Source organism: Quercus robur, chromosome 4 (genome assembly GCF_932294415.1).
Source record: "Quercus robur chromosome 4, dhQueRobu3.1, whole genome shotgun sequence".
Classification (NCBI taxonomy): Eukaryota; Viridiplantae; Streptophyta; class Magnoliopsida; order Fagales; family Fagaceae; genus Quercus; species Quercus robur.
The window spans coordinates 1,266,007-1,288,032 of record NC_065537.1 but is presented as its reverse complement, the minus strand read 5'-3'; the positions used below and the strand labels follow the sequence as shown (position 1 = coordinate 1,288,032).

Sequence of the window (22,026 nt, the reverse complement as noted above, 5' to 3'; positions counted from 1 at the left end):
GCAGAATTTCTGAGTTGGGGTTCGACAAAGACTGATTTGGATGTTGACTCGATTAAAGATACTCAAAAAATGTTGGACCAATTGAATGAAGAAGAAGTATCTGCAACCAGTAAGGCCAAGTATTTGGAGTTGAGCAAAAAGATGGATGAGCTTCTCTAAAAACAAGAAATTTATTGGGCTCAGTTGTCTAGAGTTTCATAGTTGAAGCATGGCGATAAAAATACAAAATTCTTTCACTCCAAAGCTACACAAAGAAGAAGGAAGAATCACATTAGGGATATTAAAAATGCTCAAGGGTAGTGGGTAGAGGAAATAGAAGATGTGGTAGAGGTAGCTTCAGATTATTTTCACTCTTTTTCATGCAGGAGCTGGTGATTAGATGGAGGAGTGCTTGAATGCTATTTCAAATAGGGTGACTGAAGATATGATGGTGGTCTAATCTAGTGAATTCACTGCTGAAAAAGTCAAAGTGGCCTTATTTCAAATGGGACCTACCAAGGCCCCTGGACCTGATGGTATGAATGCCCTTTTCTATAAAACATTTTGGCATATAATGGGTGATGATGTTGTTTTTGCTATGTTGGATTTTGTTAGGTTCTAAAGACTTAGGTTTTTATGTATTTAGAACTTTAATGTGTATTGTTGGAAAACCATGATCAAAACAATATATTTAGAAGTGTTTAGTCTTGCTCAAAGTTGTATCTTTTATGTAAAGTTGGAATCGAGCTGATGCAGAAGTCATTGTGCATTTCAGCCTGGCTCGATCGATCGAAGCTTAGGCTCAATCGATCGAATCTCAGGCTTAATCGATCGAATCTTGGGTAGAATGCGTTTTTCTGCAAATTTCTAACTCAGCCCTAGTTTGTTTAAAACGTTTAGGGTTTTCTAATTTGTCCTAAGTATAAAAGGTAAACCCTAGCCACGTTTTAGTGTTGCTCATATTGCTGTTTGTGTAAATCTCTTGTGAGATCTAGAGGAGCTTTCCTTTACACAAACTTAGGGTTTTCAAAGAAGAGATTTTATCTACACCTTGATGATCAACTCAGTTGCGGCCATTGAAGCTTAAAGAAACACAAGCGGGTGTGCTTGTATCTGGTGGTGAATCCAAGAAAGAAGGAGTCCGTGAATTCGAAGCTTGCACGTGGTCGTGTCAGTAAGTTCTACTGGTGGGTAGCAATAAGAAGTCGAGCGTAGGGGCTTGTAAGTCTTATTGTATGAACTTCGATTATTTCAAGATAGTGGATTCAAGTTTACCTTAAGGATAGCTAGGTTAAATCCTTCCCAGGTTTTTACCGGTTTGGTTTCCTGGGTAATCATATCATTGTGTTATTTATCTTTCCGCTGCTTTGCATGATGTGATTGTTTGATTGTGATAATCTAGATTTGGAATTTGGACTAAGTAACAACTTGGCTAATTAACAAGGTTAATCCAATTGTGTTTCAAGGGGTCTAAAAACCATCAGATTTTTTACCTAAGATCAATCACACAAATATTGTTCTTATTCCTAAAGTGAAAGTTCTAGAAAAAATGTATGATTTTAGGCCAATAAGTTCATGTAATGTAATTTACAAGATTATTTCCAAAGTTTTGGCCAACAAATTGAAATAGGTACTTCCACATATTATCTCACCCACACAAAGTGCTTTTGTACTAGGAAGATTGATTACAGACAATGTTTTTGTGGCCTATGAGACACTACATACAATGCATGCTAGGAAGAAGGGCAAGAAAAGGACCATAGCATTGAAGTTAGATATCAACAAGGCCTATGAACGTGTGGAATGGCAGTTCCTTCAAAGGATTATGGAGAAAATGGGTTTTCCAGCATTATGGATAGAGAGGGTGATGAGTTGTGTTACCACTCCATCCTTCTCTATTTTGATGCTAGGGTGATCCACTGTCACTATATCTTTTCCTGTTATGTGCAGAAGGCTTTGCGACTTTGTTGGCAAAAGAAGAACTGGAAGGGAGGATAAAAGGAGTTTCTATTTGTAGAGGAGCACCCAGAGTTACTAACTTATTGTTTGCAAATGATTCTTTATTGTTTTGTCAGGCTATACAGAATGAAGGGGAGGCCATTATGGAGATTCTCCAAACATATGCAAAGGCTTCAGGTCAAAGTATAAATTTGGATAAGTCTTCTGTTTATTTTAGCACTAACACAACAGGAGCTTATAGGCAGCAGATGTTGCACATTTTAGGTGTCAAGGAAGTGATGAAATTTGAATCTTACCTAGGGTTGCCAACCTTGATTGGAAGGGCTACATACCACACCTTTTCTTATTTAAGAGACAGAATATGGAAGAAGCTGCAAGGATGGAAAGGAATGCTATTATCTAGAGCTGGAAAAGAAATTCTCATCAAGGTAGTTGCTTAATCCATACCGACATATACCATAAGTGTTTTCCAACTTCCTATGAAATTATGTGATGAACTGGATAATTTATGTGCCAAATTTTGGTAGGGTCAAGTAGGTAATGAAAGGAAAATTCATTGGAAGAATTGGGATAAGCTTTCAACTTCAAAGATGGAGGGTGGTATGGGATTTCGGGATTTGAGAGATTTTAATTTAGCAATGTTGGCTAAACAAGGTTGGAGAATGATCCAAGACAATGATTCATTGTTATCCAAGTGTTTCCTAGGTCCTCTTTTCTTGAGGCTAAAGAATCTCCTAGATGTTCTTATGTGTGAAGAAGTTTGATGGCTGCACTTCCTATTCTTAGATTGGGTTATTGTTGGAGGGTTGGTAATGGGTCTTCAATAAGTGTGTTAGGGGATAAATGGATTCCCAATTATCCCACAAACAAGGTTCTTCATCCAATTCATGAGCTAGTTAATGAGATGGCTGTTTCAGAATTAATTGATCCGGAGTTGCATATTTGGAGAGGTGATATGATCATGACATTGTTCCATAGAGAATATTTTGATGCAATTACCAAGATTCCTCTTAGCAGAAGGGCTGTTTTGGACTCAATCATTTGGTTGCACAACAAACATGGGAAGTTTTCTGTCAAGTCTGCATATAAGGTAGCAAGAAGATTGTGAGAGTAATGGGAATCGGGCTGAATCTTCAGGGGGTTGTTCATCTGGCCGGTTTTGTGGAAGCTTTGCATACCAAACAAAATTAAAATTTTCGGGTGGAGGGCATGCAATGACATTTTACCTACAAAGTGCAATCTAGTAAAGAGAAGAATTATTAATGAAGACAAATGCCAAATTTGTACCAGGGAGGCGGAATCAGCAATCCATGTTTTATGGGGCTGTGCTGCGATGCAAGATGTGTGGGTAGGGAGCATTCCGAAATTGCAGAAGGGAGTCTCAGGTTTCAGAGATATCATGTAGCTGATGGAGCATTTGGTGGACAGTCTTTCAACTAAAGAACTAGAGCTGTTTTGGGTGCAATGTTGGCTGATATGGAATCAACGCAATTGTGTTCTGTATGGAGGGCAGCAGAAGAACCCGACCAGCCTTAACAAGAGGGCGGAGGAGTTTTTGGAGGAGTTTAAACAAGCCCAATTGCATATGAATGTCAGTCTGATGAAGCAACCAAGTGGTGAAGTTTGGCAGCCACCTCTACCTACGGAATACAAGTTAAGCTTTGATGCAGCGATATTTTCAGGGATGGAGAAATTTGGTATAGGTGCAATAATCATAAATGAGAAGGGCGAGGTTATGGCTGGTATGTATGCTATTGGGCCGAAGGTGGATACAAGTGAAGAAGCTGAACTCCTTGTGTGTAGAAGATCCATTGAATTTGTTGTGGATGTTGGTTTCACTAGACTAATGATAGAGGGAGATAATACCAATGTTATGCAAGCAATTTCTTCAGATGTGGCTAACTACTCATTTCTAGGCAATGTGGTGGATGATATTTGCCATTTGATTTCTGGTTTGCAGTGGGCTACAACTAGTAAGATTAGGAGGGGAGGTAATAAGGTAGCGCATGTTCTCACTCAACATGCTAAAAATTTAGAATATGATTTGTATTGGTTGGAGGACTCTCCCCCACCAGATTTGGAAGCCTTGTATCAGGATTTGCTATTATTATGATTGAATGAATGACATTTCTTTCTCCAAATATATATATATATATATATATATATACACATACCTTGGATGACTGGAGTTTTTTTTTTTTTTTTTTTTTTTTTTTTAAAGAGTTTCAACTTATGGCGTCCACTCCTGATGATAGCTCTCTATCATAAAACCAAGACACCAATCAATTTTTGGTGTAGGCGGGGATAAAACCTCAGATCTCTTATTCAACCATAAAAAACTTTACCAATTGAGTTAACTGGAACCCATAGATGACCGGAGTTGAATTATAAGAAATTGATCATTAATGGTAGTTTGGTTAGATTTCTATTGATCCACAATTTTAAGGGCCTTATTGGGTGGGAAAGAAGAAAGATAATAAGCAATCCATCTATGATATTTTTTTAATTATTTTTTTTCCATAAATTTTTTGCTAACTAAAATTTTTGGGGGCCTTTTTTAATAATTAGGTGATGGCCTAATCGATGTAGCCTAAGAGCATCCACATCCAGATCTCATATCTTATCTTATTTTACCATCCCAAAAAGCTACTTTATCAATTATACTATACTATTTTACAATATACCCAACATCCCAACTTTTATTTTCTTATTCTACTCATTAAAATAATATTTTTACACAATAAAATAATATATTTCACAATTATCATCATTTACAATAAAACACATTATTTATTCTTTCTCTCTCTTTATTTCTGTTCAACAACCACAATCACCACCACCGATGCACTACACACACCTGACACCGCCACCACCACCACCAGCATAAACCCATAATCTACCGTCAACACCCAAAAAAAAAAAAAAAAAAAAAAAAAAAAAACCCAAGCAGCAAACCCACGCCGCCACCCACTGACCCAAAACCCACTCCGACGGAGCCACAAACACCCACCCCATCGTCGGCCCACCAGCCACAACTACTTCCACCACCTCCACCATCGGCCCACCAGCCACAACCACAAACCCCAGTAGCTGAACCAAAAAAAAAAACACAATCCAACGGCAACACAACACAGCCAAATCCAGCCAAATCAAAATCAAAATCAAAATCAAAATCCTAAATCCTAAATCCAAAATCAAACCCATTTGTTCTCACCAAACCCAAACCCATCTGTTCTCACCGGCAGTGATGGTGAGAGAGAGAGGGTCACCCGTCGCCGTATGGATTCATCCCAAACCCGTCATCATCATCATCATCTTCGACCCAAACGCCAAACGCCAAACACCACCCAAACGCCGGCAGCGATGGCGAGAGAGAGAGGGTCGCCCGTCGTCGTCTGGATTCATCCCAAACTTGTCATCATCATCATCATCTTCGACCCAAACGCCAAACGCCAAACACCACCCAAACGCCACCCAAATTCAACCCAAACGCCGGAAACCCATGACCTCCACGCCTCCACCACAGCTTTTTTGATCGAGCCTCCATGCCGTTGCCTCCATTCCGTTGAAGAAGAGAGAGCAGGAAGAAAGAGAGAGAAGGAAGAGAGAGAAAAGAAACAGAAAAAATGAGAGAGGAGAGAGAAATTTACCGGGATAAATGAGAGAGGAGAGAGAAATGAGAGTATTAAAAATTTATTTTTTTTTATACCATTCAGCTACAATACCATCTTACATTTGAGATGGTACTGTAGCTAAATCTCAAATCTTTTTTTGGCATATTGCATATGGCCTTCCCATTGTTGAGTAGTTTTGGGGCTTAAATGCCAAATGTTCCTAACATTTGGCATATACAAGCCCCACTGCTGATGCTCTAAGAGGCGGCCCTGTATTAGATCTAAATGTAATCAAGAAAGCTTGTGCCAAATCTATCTTTTCTCTCAAAAAAAACAAAAGCTTGTGCCAACATAATAAAAAAAATATATTGTATTTTAATTTTTATAATTTACGGGTCTAACAAATTAAACCCTAATTTCAAAAATGAACAGATTAAACCCTCATGTTATGTTAAATCCCAAACACAATGTCATTCAACTTAGTGGTTTGATGTATGAAGTTTTTACACACTTAAAATATAAAGGAGATGAAGTTAAATCGGGGATTCGAAGCAGTCTTGGGTTAATGCAACCATCTGGATCATATAAATAACTCCACTGCGCTGTGTAACTGATATTCTTTACATAAAACTTCCCTGAATGTGGCAGCTCGAGCATGGTTTGGTTGTCCTTGGTGCAAGATAGCTCAAACCTGGGGTATCCACAGTGTTCTGGCTGTTGGCCCATTAGCCGAAACGGGAACCCGATGGTTGGTTCACCGTCTCCGCACCTTGCTTCCTTGCATCCATCATCTGGCTCTACTCCAAACTCAGAAGCATTTGCTAACAGGACAAAGCAAAAGAGATGAATTATGCACAATTGTAAGGAATTCTCCATCTGTGTTGTTTGCATACTGCTTATGACCTTCTTTTTTTTTTTTTTTTTATGATTACTATGTATATGGTCGGTCCGGTTCCGGTCGGATTTACCAGGTGGATCAGGTTTGCGGTTGAGTTGGACACCAATATGGGATTTGCTCCTTCTCCAATAATATGTTGAAGCGACCAGGAAATTTCCTCTGGCCAAAATTTCAATGATTGTGACCCGCTTGCGTGTGTTGCCCAACTTGTCGTGTCGTTTCTGCTACGCCACTCTCAAGTCTCAATGTCTCTTTTCACTACACTAGAAAACAGAGCATTTAGCTTAAAACTGGCATAGTTTCCCTTTTCTTTTGTTTTCTTTTTCATTTTTCCATGCGAGTCTTCATCGTTTGCACAGTCTTCAAAAACATTTCCCTTTTCATGACCATTTGAGTCAAAGTTTTTTTATTCCGTTTAGTTATAAAATTGGTTATAGTACTAAGGTACAATTTTGTTTAATATTTTTTTTTTCAGTCTGAATTATGACAAATTTATTATTAGAAATTGGATTACATCTTCTTTTTATATACTTTATACTTGCAAAATTTCTAAAAAATTAAAGATTAATAATTATGTCATCAATAAATTATTTAAATTATAAGTCTTTATAGTTTAAAATTATGCATAAATATAAGTTTATAGATCATATAGTAAATAATATCCGATTGATACAAAATTTGACATGTGTATTAAAAGTATAATGAATATGTAATTTAACAGTTAGATTTTCAAAATATATAGTAATATTTATTTTATTGAGTAAAGTTGTAACTTTATACTACAACCAATTTTATAACTAAATTTTATTTTTTAAATTAATTGACACATTATAGTGTTTTTAAAGAAAATGTAGGGTTATCTCAACAACAACAACAAAAAAATGTTGGGTTTTACCTCAAGAAAGTCAATACCATATTGACTATATTGTTATTTCTCTAAAATGAACCAGATAAAATATCATGTTGTATTAGTATATATGTACCAACTGTACATGAAATTTTTTTAGTATTTCGGCCAATACAATAAAAACGGTTAAAATATTAAAAATGAAAAGAAAAAGAGGGTTATAAAATATTTTTTTAAAGCAAATACATTAGGTAAATGTACTTAGAATAATATGTTATAAAGATATAAAAATAAATAAATTATATACATAAATACATACAAAAATGGCTTAATATATATATATATATATATATATATATATACCCAAATATTAAAGTATATAAATAATGGTAATCTCAAAATCGTACACCAATATTAATTGATATCGAAATATATCATTCTCTCAACAAAACTGAAACAACCTTTATATGTAATAGATTCCATTTGTTTAAATCCCTCCCACACCACGGTCAAATTATCAAAATAAAAAGTATTAATAAATTCTTGAGTTCCCATTACCTTAACTTAAAAAATATATATCTATTCAAATTTGGCACTTAAATTTGAATCTCGATTACATCAAAACAAATGGATGTTTTTTATGAACCTATAGTATCTATCATTTAAAAAAAAAAATTATAATTAATAAATTCATCTTTAACTTTGGTTCATATCAAGTTTTGGACTTTTGGAAAAGAATAAGGAAGTTTCATTTATTCAATGATGATAACGTTGTTTCAAGGAAAAACCAAAAGCTAGTATGAAATTCTAGAAGGAGGAAAAATGAAGAGCAAAGAAAAGAAGCTGGTATGAGATTTCTTTATGAAATTCCACAAGGTGCAAACATGTTCCCCGTTACTTTGTCAAGTCTTAAATTACCAAGAAGATGGACTACGTAAAGTTATAGTCAATGCCGACCACTTCATGGGAACTAGTGACATTTTAAGGCACCACATAAAGCGTAGGAAATTGATAATTATCTTTGAAATAATGTAACTTTGAGACTGCTTATTGCTTAAAAACACTTTCTTTAAATTTGTAAGGACTTTGTTAACAGGTGCCGGCCAGCATCTATTAATGAACTAGCTGTGATTCATTTATGATCTATCACAAATCCCACTGCATAGGAAATTGGTAAAGTTTTACTTTTTACCTATGACTTATTACAAAATAATTTCACATTTTCCATCTAAATTGATACACATTTAATATAGGGAAATGATAATGAGTACCCTTAGGGCACTGGTTAAGACTCTAATTAAAGAAAGTTTTTATGGGAAAAGAAAAAAAAATCAATTAATGTTTTGACAGTTTTTTTTCATTTTCCATAAAAGTGATGTCAAAACCTTTTTTAATTGGATTCTTAACCAGTGCCCTAAGGGCACTCGTTAGCATGACCCTTTAATATATATTCAATTTTTTCCACATCCCTAAAAAAACATGAATAGTTTATTTTAAATTTTATCACATTAACGGGTGTTGTACAGCACCCGTTAAAAGCACCCAATTTGTAATTATCCTATTCAAAAAAACTTTATTATCATATTATAAACAAAACAAAAACGTCACACATGTTCAAGTACACCACATGTGAATGTGTTCAAGAAAACATATTTCCATCAATTTTCTTAATTATTTTTTTTATTAGTGTAATTTATATTACTTTATATTCGCAAAAGGCTTTCTAAATTTTCAAGGTGAAACAAGTCAGAAAACACAAACTCTCACCTTTTTTTTTTTAAATGGTTAGAAGGGGATGACTAGTATGGCTTTCCTACGTAGGTGTGATCATAGTAAAACCCTAGCCGCTGTTAGGCTAAAACTGCAAGTCATAGTTACTGATGAGCTAGGTGAATAGCTTACAAGTAGGGTATAAGGAACTACAACACTCTACTAGTTAGGGAACTAAAACTAATGGCCTAAGGCATGTTGGCTCAAGCCCTTATCATTAGACCAAACCAACATGTTGGTCACACTCACACCCTTTCTTACGTATAAAAGTCTACACAAAATACTTTAACAATTATTACTTCTTAAATAAAACAAAAACAAAGAAAATTAAAAACCAAAACCTAATTTTATTCAAACTAGAACAAGATGTTGCTAAAGCTTGAATTCAAGAAAAACTTACAAAATATATTGTTACACTTCAAAAAGTGTAAGACTTTAAAAAATTGTTCCATAGAACCACAGTTTCATGGAAGCCATTTGTTGACTCAAGTTTAATCTTTATTGATGTTTTAGTGAGTAAGCAATAAAGATAGGCACGATCGTACTTGCAAAAGTAATTTCAAGTTTGTATGGAATGGAACCACAGCTTTATGGAAGCCATTTGTTTACTCATGAGTCATGTCTTCTATTAGGACATATGTGATTCATGTTAGGAACATATGTCATTATAGAATTGGTTAATCCTTTGATAAAACGCATTTTACTTGTAATTGAGTAGATTTAGGATGTGTTTAATACTTCAAGGAACAAGGTTTTAAGTTCGAGTGTTAAAGCCATGCAAATCTGTCCAAGATTCAAGTGAAGAAGTGCTGAATTTTAAAGCTCGACAGCTAGCATCTATCAAGGTTTAATAAGTTGTTTCAGCCCGTTGCTCGATAGCTCTTAACAGAAGAGTTATTTGTCGAGATTTATGAAAATCAAATTTTCAGTTCTGATTTCACTCCAATCCATGAATAGATGTTTGGGCTTTCTTTTCTCACAACCCTAAACATATATAAGGATTGTTTTAAGGGCCGTCACAACTGATGCAACTCAATGCAAAAGGTTTTTCACAAGCATATTGTGAACTAGTGACATATGCCGTAGTTCATCATCTTCTTCAAGGAGCTGCTATGTTTGTACACTGTAGGGTTTTGTAACCAAGGAGCTTCGTGATCTTTACCGAGTTGATGAACTAAAGAACTTTGCAGCCAACATCTTTCTCAAGTTGGTGGTTATCCACGATTTTAGATCTGTGCATAAGATTGGTTAGTCACGTACTGGGAGCCTTGCATTGAAAAGGAGAGTTTGTCACTACAGAACAAGTCCAATTGGGTATTGGGGTAAGGGTTCAACTGTAGGTTAGGGTAAGGGTTCTAATGTAGGTTGGTATAAGGTACTTTGATTCCTTTACTTGTAGCTGCTTGTTGTGATAATAGTGGATTCTCGGGAGTGGTGACCTTAAAATCACCCAATGGGGTTTTTTGTCGTGTAGGTTTTTCCCATTCGAAAACAAATCACTGTGTCAACTTTATTTTTCGCTGCATATTAACTTAGGATGTATGTTTATCCAAAAAAAAAAAAAAATGTCATATAGATTGAATGAAAAAAAATTAGAAGTAATTATCTCAAAAAATAAAAAATAAAAAATGTCATATACGTTGAATACATTAAATATGTTGAATATGTAGTTGAATACATTGCTTTTCTTTTTTTTCTTTTCTTTTTAATTGTGTACTATGATTTTTTTTTTTTTTTTTTACATGTAGTAATATAATTCAAATAAAAATAAAGGATTACATAAAAATTTATTGCATATTTTTTTTAAAAAAATTACGTGTACTATGTTGTTTTTTGTTTCACGTGATACTATAATTTTTTTTTTTAAAAAAAAAAAGGATTAGATGAAGACTTTGGATTGTAATTAAATTAATATTTTTATCAACTTAGAAATTATAGGAGAAGAAGATAAGAATGAAAAAAAAATTATATTTATTGTTTTTAAAATCTAAAAAAAAAAAAAAATCTGCTATTTGGTGTAGCCACTTGACGCAACCACGGCTTTTAAGCCTAACTTTTATTATAGATTAGACTCCTAAAAAGATGAATATTTTTCTATCACTTATATTATTAAATGATGGTTTTTAGACCCCTTAAAACACAATTGATTTAACCTAGGTAATTAGCCAAGTTGTTACTTAGTCCAATTTAACAAATCTAGGTTATCACAATCACAGAGATCATATCATGCAAAGCAGTGGAAAGATAAATAATACAAAGATATGATCACCCAGGAAACCAAACCAGTAAAAACCTGGGGAGGATTTGACCTAGCTATCCTCAAGGTAAACTTGAATCTACTATCTTGAAAGAATCGAAGTTCATACAATAAGACTTACAAGCCCCTACGCTCGACTTCTTATTGCTACCCACCAATAGAACTTACTGACACGACCACGTGCCAGCTTTGAATCCACGAACTCCTTCTTTCTTAGATTCACCACCAGATACAAACACACCCGCTTGTGTTTCTTTAAGCTTCAATGGCAGCAACCGAGTTGATCATCAAGGTGTAGATAAAATCTCTTCCTTGAAAACCCTAAGTTTGTGTAAAGGAAAGCTCCTCTAGATCTCACAAAAGATTTACACAAACAGCAATATGAGCAACCCTAAAATGTGGCTAGGGTTTGCCTTTTATACTTAGGACAAATTAGCAAATCCTAAACGTTTTAAACAACTAGGACTGAGTTGGAAATTTGCAGAAAAATGCATTCTGCTCGAGATTCAATCGATTGAGCCTAAACTTTGATCGATCGAGCCAGGCCGAAATGCATAGTAACTTCTGCATTAGCTCGATTCAAACTTTATAGAAAAGATACAACTTTGAGCAAGACTAAACACTTCTAAACATATTGTTTTGATCATGGTTTGTCAACAATACACATTAGAGTTCTAAATACATAAATACCTAAGTCTTTAGAACCTAACAAACTCCCCCTTTGGCAATCCGTGACAAAACACGACTAGAAGCTCAAAGTTTACAAATAAAAGCCCTTTACAAAACAAATGCTCATAAAACAAACTCAATCCTAACTACTATCCATTAGTTGCAAGTGTAGACAGCAGCTCAATTGAATCAACCTGTATATTTTCTGAAACACTAAACAAAATGCATAACCGCATATGTAGAAAAAATACAAATAAACAAAATAAATTCTTGATTTCAAACAACACACAATAAAGACATATATCAATGAAAAACTCATAAATATAAATCAATAAACAGTTGAAAACAAGAAACATATAAAGCAATAAAAGTAACTCTCCCTAACAAGAATATTCCAACAAAAATATGGCAAGAGCTAAAAAAGATAAAAAACACCTAGATACAATCTAAACTCCACAAGCTCCAACCAACAAAAATACTGTCCCCCTAAAGACAAAAACTCTACAGGCTCAAATAGCTCAAATATGTACTCCCCCTTTTTGTGACGGAATGCCAAAGGGCAAACAAAATCCATCATCAAAAGGGAGGTGGTAGTGAAGATCATGTAAACTGTGCCAACTCCGCACGCAAAGCACGGATCTCATTGAGCACGTCCACCAAAATCTGTCCATGAGCCGCCTAAACGGTTAAGACATGATCCAACGTACATCGAATGTCTGAATCATCCGAAGTAGTCGGTGTATGAACATCAGCATCAGCAGCAGCAGCAACACCAGACGTCTCAACAGCAGCAGCACCTGTAGAAAAGGGAGGAGGGGGAACAGCACCAAATGACACACCTCTAGGACATGAAGGAGCAACTTTCAAGTGAGCAGCCCTCTGCCTAAGAAAGGTGGCACCTATGGGAGCAACAACATGAACAGGCTCACCAGAAGGAAAACCATCTAGACCTAGAAACAGAAAAATCCTATGAATGAAAATAGGATGAATAATTGCATGCCCTACGGCAGAACTCCTATGAACCTCATTCAAAGAACGAAGGAACAAATGAGGGAAACTGATAGACGCACCAGAAACAAACGCATACAAAAACACACATCGCTTTAGAGGGATGCTATCCTAAAGAAAAGATAAGCAGTCTCGGTAAGCTCAGCGGACGTGATCCGAGGATCAAAACCCCACTGGATAGAAGACTTAGTGATGTATGACATGACAACATCTAAGGGAGGAGACTCATCATACCGAACAACCGAAACCCCAAGAGCTTCAACCACTACCCGAGAGGTAATGGTGATCTCAACACCTCGTATCCAACTCCTAACAAGGGTGTTGGAATCATAGACGTGGCAAGAGAGATTCGAGAAGAACTCTCTAATCAAGGCGGTCAGGGGTGGATGATCTATCCCTAAGAGAGACAACCAACCTCTAGACTCAGCCCTAATGGCCGGATCGATCTTATCTAAAAACACAGTACTCTCAACCCAAATCTTACGCTTACAGTTCAAAGTCTCAAAAGCCTTTCTACTTATCATTCCTAAACACCTCACTCCTAGAGGGAGACTCAGAAGAAGTGGAAGGGGTCCTATGGGCTCTAGTTTTCCTAGGCATGGTGCTAGGATAAGGACCAAGATACAAAGCAAAGGAACAAAACAAAAAAAAAACCAAGGGCAGACTGCAAGTTAGCACAAAAAATATAGAACAAAAATCTATATGATGCATGAACAAATTAAATGGCATGATGCATGTCCTAATGCAGTGCAATGTAGTTCAAATTCACAAAATTGGCTTGTGCATAGAGTTTCTAACACAAAAACCCCCAAAATTTTTGAAAACCACTTGATCAATTTGGAAGATATGGACTAATTGATCATCATACAAGATAGATTTCAGAAAATAACGACCAATTACATCAAATCAACAAGCCAATTTCATCAATTTAACCAAATTTGAACAAAATCCCCAATTCGAGTTAATTACAAGCCCTAGAATTTTCAATTCCTCAAAAACCACAAAATTGATCAAAATAAACTACAAGGATCATGATTATAGCATCCTAGAACAAAAACCCAATTATCAATTTCACAAAATACGGTTTGAATCATCAAAAACCCCAAAATATGCTAAGTCCGAAAATAACCCTTCAATGCATGGAAAAATGCATGTAAAACAGAAAATAAATGAAAAAGAGAGGGTAAAATGGACATACCGGCTTAGGGAGAGAAAAACCTTGCAAAAAGATTGGCCGAAAACGACAAAAAAATTCCTGTGGAGCCTTGCCTAGTCGGAGAGAGAGAAAAAAGTTTGAAAAAGTTTTGAAAAAGTGATTTGAACAAGTCAAATCTGAGTTTTTAAAAAACCTGATTCACGAGTTTCGATTGATCGAAACAGACAGAGGCTCGTTAAAACATTTTTAAAAAAAATTTTGATTGATCGAAAAATAGAATGAATCAACCGAAACTGGCAGAGGCTCACTAAATTTGAGGAAAAACACGGTTTTAAAAAAAAAAAACATTTAGGAATAACTCAAAGCATTGAAATTGAGGAACAAAATGATTGAGTATGTGATGATATGATTTTCAAAAACAAGAATTTAAGCCCAAAATTCCCAAAATTAAAATTTCTTGCATTCTCCATAAATTTTCAAGCATCAATTCAATTTTGCACAAAATTCAAAGTATTTGCAAAACTTGGTTGGTCAAACCACAAACACACAATAACATGTACAATGTTTAGCAAAGAGTAACTTGTGTAGTGTGTGCAACTAGCAAAAGCTTGAGATACATGTGAGGTGATATGTGAATAGCAATCAACCACAAAATCTACAAAATTCATCACATAGAATTTAAAAGAGACTATCACCTAAAAAGTTACATCATATAACTCCCACATCTCCTAGATCATAAGCTTGCAATCATGTAAGTTTCTTGAATTTATACCTCATAATGTACACACCAATTTTAATTATGTGATTTTGGCATCAAGCCTAATAGTACACACCAATTTTAAGTATTAAGCAATTAAACCAAGGCTGCACCTTATGTTCTTTTTGTGCATGTACTACACTTTCTCGAGCAAAAAATCTTACGATATGCACTAAGGTGTTCATGATTGGCTAGTGAACAGTGGTGAAATGGTTATTTATGTCTTTCTCTAAAAGTTCAAGTCTAACAATCAAAGACATGTGACATCAAGATCAAGACAAAGTGATCAAAAACATAAACTTCTTTCCCACACAACATGCACTACAAAGCTTCAACTAGTAAAGTGCAATAAGTAAGCTCATCAAAGCTAAACAAGGTACAAAAAAAAAAAAAATGTCATGTGAAAATAAATTGACCAACCTTGTTCTCAAAAACCAAGAAAATAGTACAAAACACAATTTGCTTCCTTTTTCTTCCCTTTTCCTTTTTTTTTTTAATTAAAAAAAACACCTAGAATGAAATACATGAATGTTATGCAATGCAAATCCTAAAAACAAAAAAAACAAAACCAAGGAACAAAGGTCACAAAGGGTAGAGCAATGAAGCACAAGGACCATGTCAGAAAGACTCAATTAGTTCGAGTATTTTGCATCCAAAACCTTTTAGATGCACCATGAGCATTGGAGTTCTTATTCACATGGGAATGATTACCAACTCCAAGATTGGAATAAAGGTTTAAAACCTTTACCAATTCACCAATGAGTACCATAGAATCTTGTGCTTGAGGCACATGTACTTTTGGTTTGTTTGCTCTCTTTATAGCTTGCAGCTTGTAACAGTTTGGACGTATGTGTCCAGACTTTCCACAAAAGTGACAAACCCATGCAGGTTTATCATGTGTCTTGTCCTTAGATAGGGTAGGCTTCTTAGGTTTAGACTCTTTCAGATCAACCTTAATCTTCCTAGATGATGAAACTTCTATCGGTTTGACAACCTCACTCACAGGGGGTTTGACAGATCCACTAACAATCTCACTCGCAGAAGGTTCAGAAGAAGATGAAGGGACAAAGTTTGTGAAATGGGGAGTAGACACAAAGATGCTTTCAACATAACCTAATCCAGATTTGTCAGAAGGAGACTTTTGAACACTCAGCATTTGATCAAGTTTAGAACTAGCAGATCTAGCAACAGATAAATCAAGTTCCAAAGATTTAACTTTATCAAGAAAAAACATATTCTCAGTTTTCACATTGTTCAAAAGTTCATTAGTATCAAATAGTTTTACAAGCAAATTCTTCTTATCAAGCTCAAGAGATTCAATTTTCTTCAGGCCAAGTACAACATTCATAGCATCCTTTGCAGCAACTTTGCAAAGTTTATTATAAGCCTCTTGAAGATCTGCATCCTCAGAGAGTTCTCCATCAAAAGGGTTCTCTTCAACAGATATGCTCTCATTGACTACAGTAGTAACAATGAAAGCAATGAAATTTCCATTCTCGTCACAATCAGACTCATTATTAGAAACTTCACCATCACTAAGGGTTACTGCCATAGCCTTACCCTTAGACTTCAAATAGGTAGGACATTCAAATTTCATGTAACCATACCCTTGACATCCAAAACACTGAGGACCCATAGAATTATTAGAAGATTGGTCTACTTTTTTCTCTAGGTTTATCATTATTGTTAACCTTAGTGGGATCATTCTTCCTAAAATTTCTAGGTTCAGCAGTGTTCGTGCCTCTTGCCTTTTTGTTACTATTCCTGAGAAAGTTTCTAAAGTTCTTGGCAAGGTAAGCAATCTCTGTAGCAGAGAGCTCATCATCAAATCCACCAACCTCAACATCATCAACTGACTTAAGAGCCATTGATTTGGATTTGGTGGTTTTGGGTAGGTCCAACTCATAAGATTGAAGAGATCCTACAAGTTCATCAACAGGGATGGAGTCCACATCCTTGCTTTCAGTAATGGCAGTCACCTTAGGTCTAAAGTCTTCAGTTAAAGATCTAAGAATCTTCCTAACAATTTTAGGTTGATTATAGATTTCACCCAAGTTAAAAGCAGAATTAACAATATCATTCAATTTAACATAGAATTCATCAAAAGATTCATCATCAGACATCCTAATGCTTTCAAATTTTGAAGTCAATTGCTGCAATTTATTGATTTTAACAGCCTTTGTGCCTTCATGCACAATCTGGAGGATATTCCAAGCAGTATGAGTAACCTCAACATTAGAGATTCTCTTAAATTCTTCCATAGAAACAGTGTTAAAGATAGTATTCATAGCCTTTCTATTGAACGCAGCTGCTTCTTTTTGAGAAGTTTCCCACTCACTAACAGGAGTAGTGGGCTTTTCCCATCTGTATTCAACGGAGTTCCAGACTCTCTCATCAATCGATTTCAGGAATGCTTTCATCCTTACTTTCCAATAAGTATAATTATTCACATCAAAGTGAGGAGGAATAACTAGAGAGTGTCCCTGTTCCATGACAACAGGGGTCAAGGATCAGCTTAGTGATCAAAAGATCAACAACAAGAGAGCAACCCGCTCTGATACCACTTGATGGTTTTTAGACCCCTTAAAACACAATTGATTTAACCTAGGTAATTAGCCAAGTTGTTACTTAGTCCAATTAAACAAATCTAGGTTATCACAATCACAGAGATCATATCATGCAAAGCAGCGGAAAGATAAATAACACAAAGATATGTTCACCCAGGAAACCAAACCGGTAAAAACCTGGGAAGGATTTGACCTAGTTATCCTTAAGGTAAACTCGAATCCACTACCTTGAAAGAATCGAAGTTCATACAATAAGACTTACAAGCCCCCATGCTCGACTTCTTATTGCTACCCACCAGTAGAACTTACTTACACGACCACGTGCAAGCTCCGAATCCACGGACTTCTTCTTTTTTGGATTCACCACCAGATACAAGCAAACCCGCTTGTGTTTCTTTAAACATCAATGGCAGCAACCGAGTTGATCATCAAGGTGTAGATAAAATCTCTTCCTTGAAAACCCTAAGTTTGTATAAAGGAAAGTTCCTCTAGATTTCACAAGAGATTTACACAAACAGCAAGATGAGCAACACTAAAACGTGGCTAGGGTTTGTCTTTTATACTTAGGACAAATTAGAAAACCCTAAACGTTTTAAACAATTAGGGCTGAGTTGGAAATCTGCAGAAAAACGCATTCTGCCCGAGATTCGATCGATCGAGCCTAAGATTCGATCGATCGAGCCTAAGATTCGATTGATCGAGCCTAAGCTTCGATCGATCGAGCTAGACCGAAATGCACAGTAACTTCTGCACTAGCTCGATTCCAACTTTACATAAAAGATACAACTTTGAGCAAGACTAAACACTTCTAAATATATTTGTTTTGATCATGGTTTGCCAACAATACACATTAGAGTTCTAAATACATAAATACCCAAGTCTTTAGAACCTAACATTAAATATATATTAAAATAAATCTAAATACATAATTAATAATTGGGATAATTTCTTGTTACATTAAATTTCCTAATGGAGATAAACTTGCATTCTCCCACTAGGCCTACATAGCATTTAAATAACTTAATGGGCAATTGTAACTATGATATGACCATTGTATGTACTACCCATGCCATCTAGTTATGAAATGTTCTCACTCAAATAAAGAATTCAATACATGAATTATGACAATCATGCCCTTGATTATGACAAGTATGTCCTTTCTTTTTTACAATATTCTCTACGTGAGAACTTTATGAGAGCGCTAGCATTAGCTGTGCTAGGCCAAATGCTATTTTAACAAGCAGAAACCTATTTTATCTATTTTAACACACAATTTTGCAATACACCCTATGTCACATTTTTTTATTTTATTTTAAGATTTAACACATTAAAATAATATAACCAATTCATTAAAATAAGGCAAAAATGCAAAACTGACCCTCTAACTTTCAGCTTTTGTCATTTCAGTCTTCTAACTTTCAGTTTTTTCATTTTAGTCCCCTAACTTTCAATTTTTGTCAATGTAGTATTATGTTAAACTTCAGTTACTTGCTATTGTTAAGTGCTTTTTTTTTTTTTTTTTTTTAATTATTTCGGAATTAAAAGAAACTTAAAAAAAAAAAAAAAAGGAAAACATTGAAGGGGAACGAGTTCCCCTTCTCCTGAAATCAAAACCAGAACAACCGATGAATTTCTAATTTTGAGGAAAACTGGGTCGATTTGAGAAAGAGAGAGAGAGAGGCTAAGTTTGAGAGAGAGACCAAGTCACCGAAGGTGAGGTCGGTACTGTGAGTTCATTCGCCCCAAAGATCGGTCCACGGTGAAGCTGACTGTACAGAATCATCAGGCCAAGGTGTCGTTGGTGCCATTGGCGGTGGCTCTGGTCATCAAGGCACTGAAGGAGCCGGAGCGTGACCGGAAGAAGAAGAAGAATATCAAGCACAACGGGAATATCTCCCTTGACGACGTCGTTGAGACCGCCAAGGTTACTTGCCCTAGATCCATGGCCAAAGACCTTAGTGGGACCGTCAAGGAGGTTCTTGGCACATGCGTCTCTATGGGTTGCACGGTCGATGGGAAAGGCCCTAAGGATTTGTAGTAGGAGAACTCCGATGGTGACGTGGAAGTCCCTCTGGACTGAGTGAGAGAGATAGAGAAAGAGACAGAGAGATAGAGGTTCTTCTATTTTAATTTTGAAAAAAAAAATTCGGATATTTTGGTGAATTTTGAGATATTTCAAGGTAATTAGATGATATGGATGGATAATTATTTAGTTTTTCTTATTTTGAATTATGTTGATTGTGTTTGATTCAATGATTTTTGTGGTTAATTTTGCTGTTGTGATTGTTTGTATTGTTTGGTTTAATGTGTGGTTGTTAGCTCTATGTGGAAGACTGAGCTGAGAGTTTCTTGGCTTGATAGTATGATCTAATAATGTTCTTCGCATGCTGGGGAAGTGACCTTAGAGGATAGTTCCATCTGCAAACACCTTGGTCTTTCAAGGCCTCAACTGCACCAATACTTGCTGCCACCATCCAAGAAGCTTTACTTGTTGCACCCATACTTCTTTCTTGCTCTAAAATGGAACTGAAATAAATGGGAATTTGGAAGTTCAAAAGATGAAAAATAGACTTTGGGTTTTGAATTTTGATTTCAGGGAAAGGGGAAAGATGTCGTCCCCTTAAATGTTTTTTTTTTTTTTTTTTTTTTTTTTTTTTTTACAGTTTTTTTCTTTTAATTCTAAATATTAAAAAAAAAAAAGTCACTTTAATGGCAGCCAGTAACTTAGAATTAACGGAATACTACATTGACAAAAATTGAAACTTAGGGGATTGAAATGATAAAATTGAAAGTTAGAAGACTGAAATGACAAAAACTGAAAGTTAGAGGATCAGTTTTGCATTTTTGCCTTAAAATAATATAAACAACTCAATAATTAAAAATATTCATTTATTTATTTCACTCTATCCTTGTCTCTCTATGTCTAGATCCTTGCCCCTATCTCTCTCTTGCTCTTTGTCTCACTCTCTCTCACACTCCAAAAAATAAAACTTCCACCACTGCCCAGATCTATAACCCACCACCAATTGCAAGAATAATTTTTTTTTTTTAAATGATCAAACCCAACCACCTGAAGAAGAAGAAGAATATTTTATTATTAGGAGAGAGAGAGAGAGAGACATGATGACGTGAGTGAAAGAGAATAATATTTTATTATTAGGAGAGAGAGAAAGAAAATAAAAAAAGACCAAATTTTTTTAGCATTGGCTGTTGTACCCTTCTACTAATATAAGGGTATTGTAACTCTTATTTTGACATTTAAAACATTTGATAAAGCATTGTTTTTGGTGTTTGGTGTGCCAAATGCTAAAAATTTAGGATTTGATACACTTGATACTAGTGCTCTAAGCCATTAATTTGTTAAGAATGAATTACCCACAATTCATTAGGGGCCTCCTTTATACATGTTCCTTTAGAATATGAAACCCATGAAACAATATCATAGATATTTGTCACAGTTTTAAGATATTTTTCTGTCGTGCATATCATTGGAGCACAAAATAGATGGAGAAGTAAAAGATTCACTTCTTGAGCAACAAGGTTTATTAAAGTGCTTTGTAATTCAACTAGTTGGTACATCTTGGTGTTTTTAAAACATCCAGTGTTCAAATCTCCCCTCTCCCGTTGTAACTATCTATATCTTAACGAAAAAAAGATTATTCAAATCTCATTCACGTCAGTAATTTTGATGCATTAAAGTACATAAATTTTCCACGACATTAAAAGGAACATTCTTAATCCAAGTTAATGGGAAGACTTGGCCAAAAATAGCCAAGCATATATGTGAAAGACCGCGCCCCTAGCTTGAATCTAAAGGAATTATATTTTTGCCATTTCCCACGTGAATGGGATAAAGTCGTGTTAATTGCATCTTAAAAGATGGAGAAGAGGATCAACTGTTATTATTCTCCCTTCTAGGTCAAGGGTTTTACAATTGAGTTGCCACTTATTTTAATAGAGAAAATAAAAAACTAAATTTAAAAATACATTATTCTTATTGATAAATTGAAACTGATATATCTCTAGGAATAACACCCAAAATTACATCACTTTTGTCCTAGATACACTCTAAAACAAAATACAATGCTTTGATTCCTAGTTACAATCTAAAAATAAAATATTACAAGGGAAAAGTATAATCTACTAATGATTGATCTGAGTTCGGAGGCTAGGTTATAGGATTGGGAAGGTGTTAGACAACAACCTGCCTGGTAAATCCAACCTTCTAGACCGTGGTGGCCAATAATCATATCACATCATTCAAAAAGTTTATTTCATCCAAGAACAAGTGATTAAAGAGTGAAATAAACAATGATAAGAATGATGAAATCTTATTCTAGACATGCAAATAATTGAAATTGAAAGACACGGTGAATTTGTAAGAAAAAGGAGATTTGGATAGAATTGAACTGAATTTTCAGATCTAAACATGCTTCAATATTTTAACCATATCTCACTACTCAAAATTAGATTGAGTTGAAATTTTGATAACTGAAGGAAAATTCAATTCCCTACAATTTTTTTCAGATATAGCTTACTCTGAAT

At 35.2% G+C, this 22,026-nt stretch overlaps 2 protein-coding genes and 1 long non-coding RNA gene across 3 annotated transcripts in view; 1 reads left to right on the top strand and 2 right to left on the bottom strand.

Moving 5' to 3' along the window:
• LOC126720293 (rust resistance kinase Lr10-like) overlaps positions 1-22,026 on the bottom strand; it is a 139,491-nt gene that overhangs the window by 103,659 nt on the left and 13,806 nt on the right. The gene's annotated exons all lie outside the window — the stretch shown is intronic.
• LOC126720302 (uncharacterized) overlaps positions 1-22,026 on the top strand; it is a 36,198-nt gene that overhangs the window by 3,300 nt on the left and 10,872 nt on the right. The gene's annotated exons all lie outside the window — the stretch shown is intronic.
• LOC126720299 (uncharacterized) lies at positions 19,797-19,995 on the bottom strand. Its single transcript, XM_050422634.1, has one exon. The coding sequence runs from the start codon at positions 19,980-19,982 to the stop codon at positions 19,803-19,805; it is 180 nt and encodes a 59-aa protein (XP_050278591.1). The 5' UTR covers positions 19,983-19,995; the 3' UTR covers positions 19,797-19,802.

Coding starts and splice junctions, on each gene's coding strand:
- LOC126720299 (XM_050422634.1), bottom strand. CDS start 19,982: ATGGGTGCAACAAGTAAAGCTTCTTGGATGGTGGCAGCAAGTATTGGT.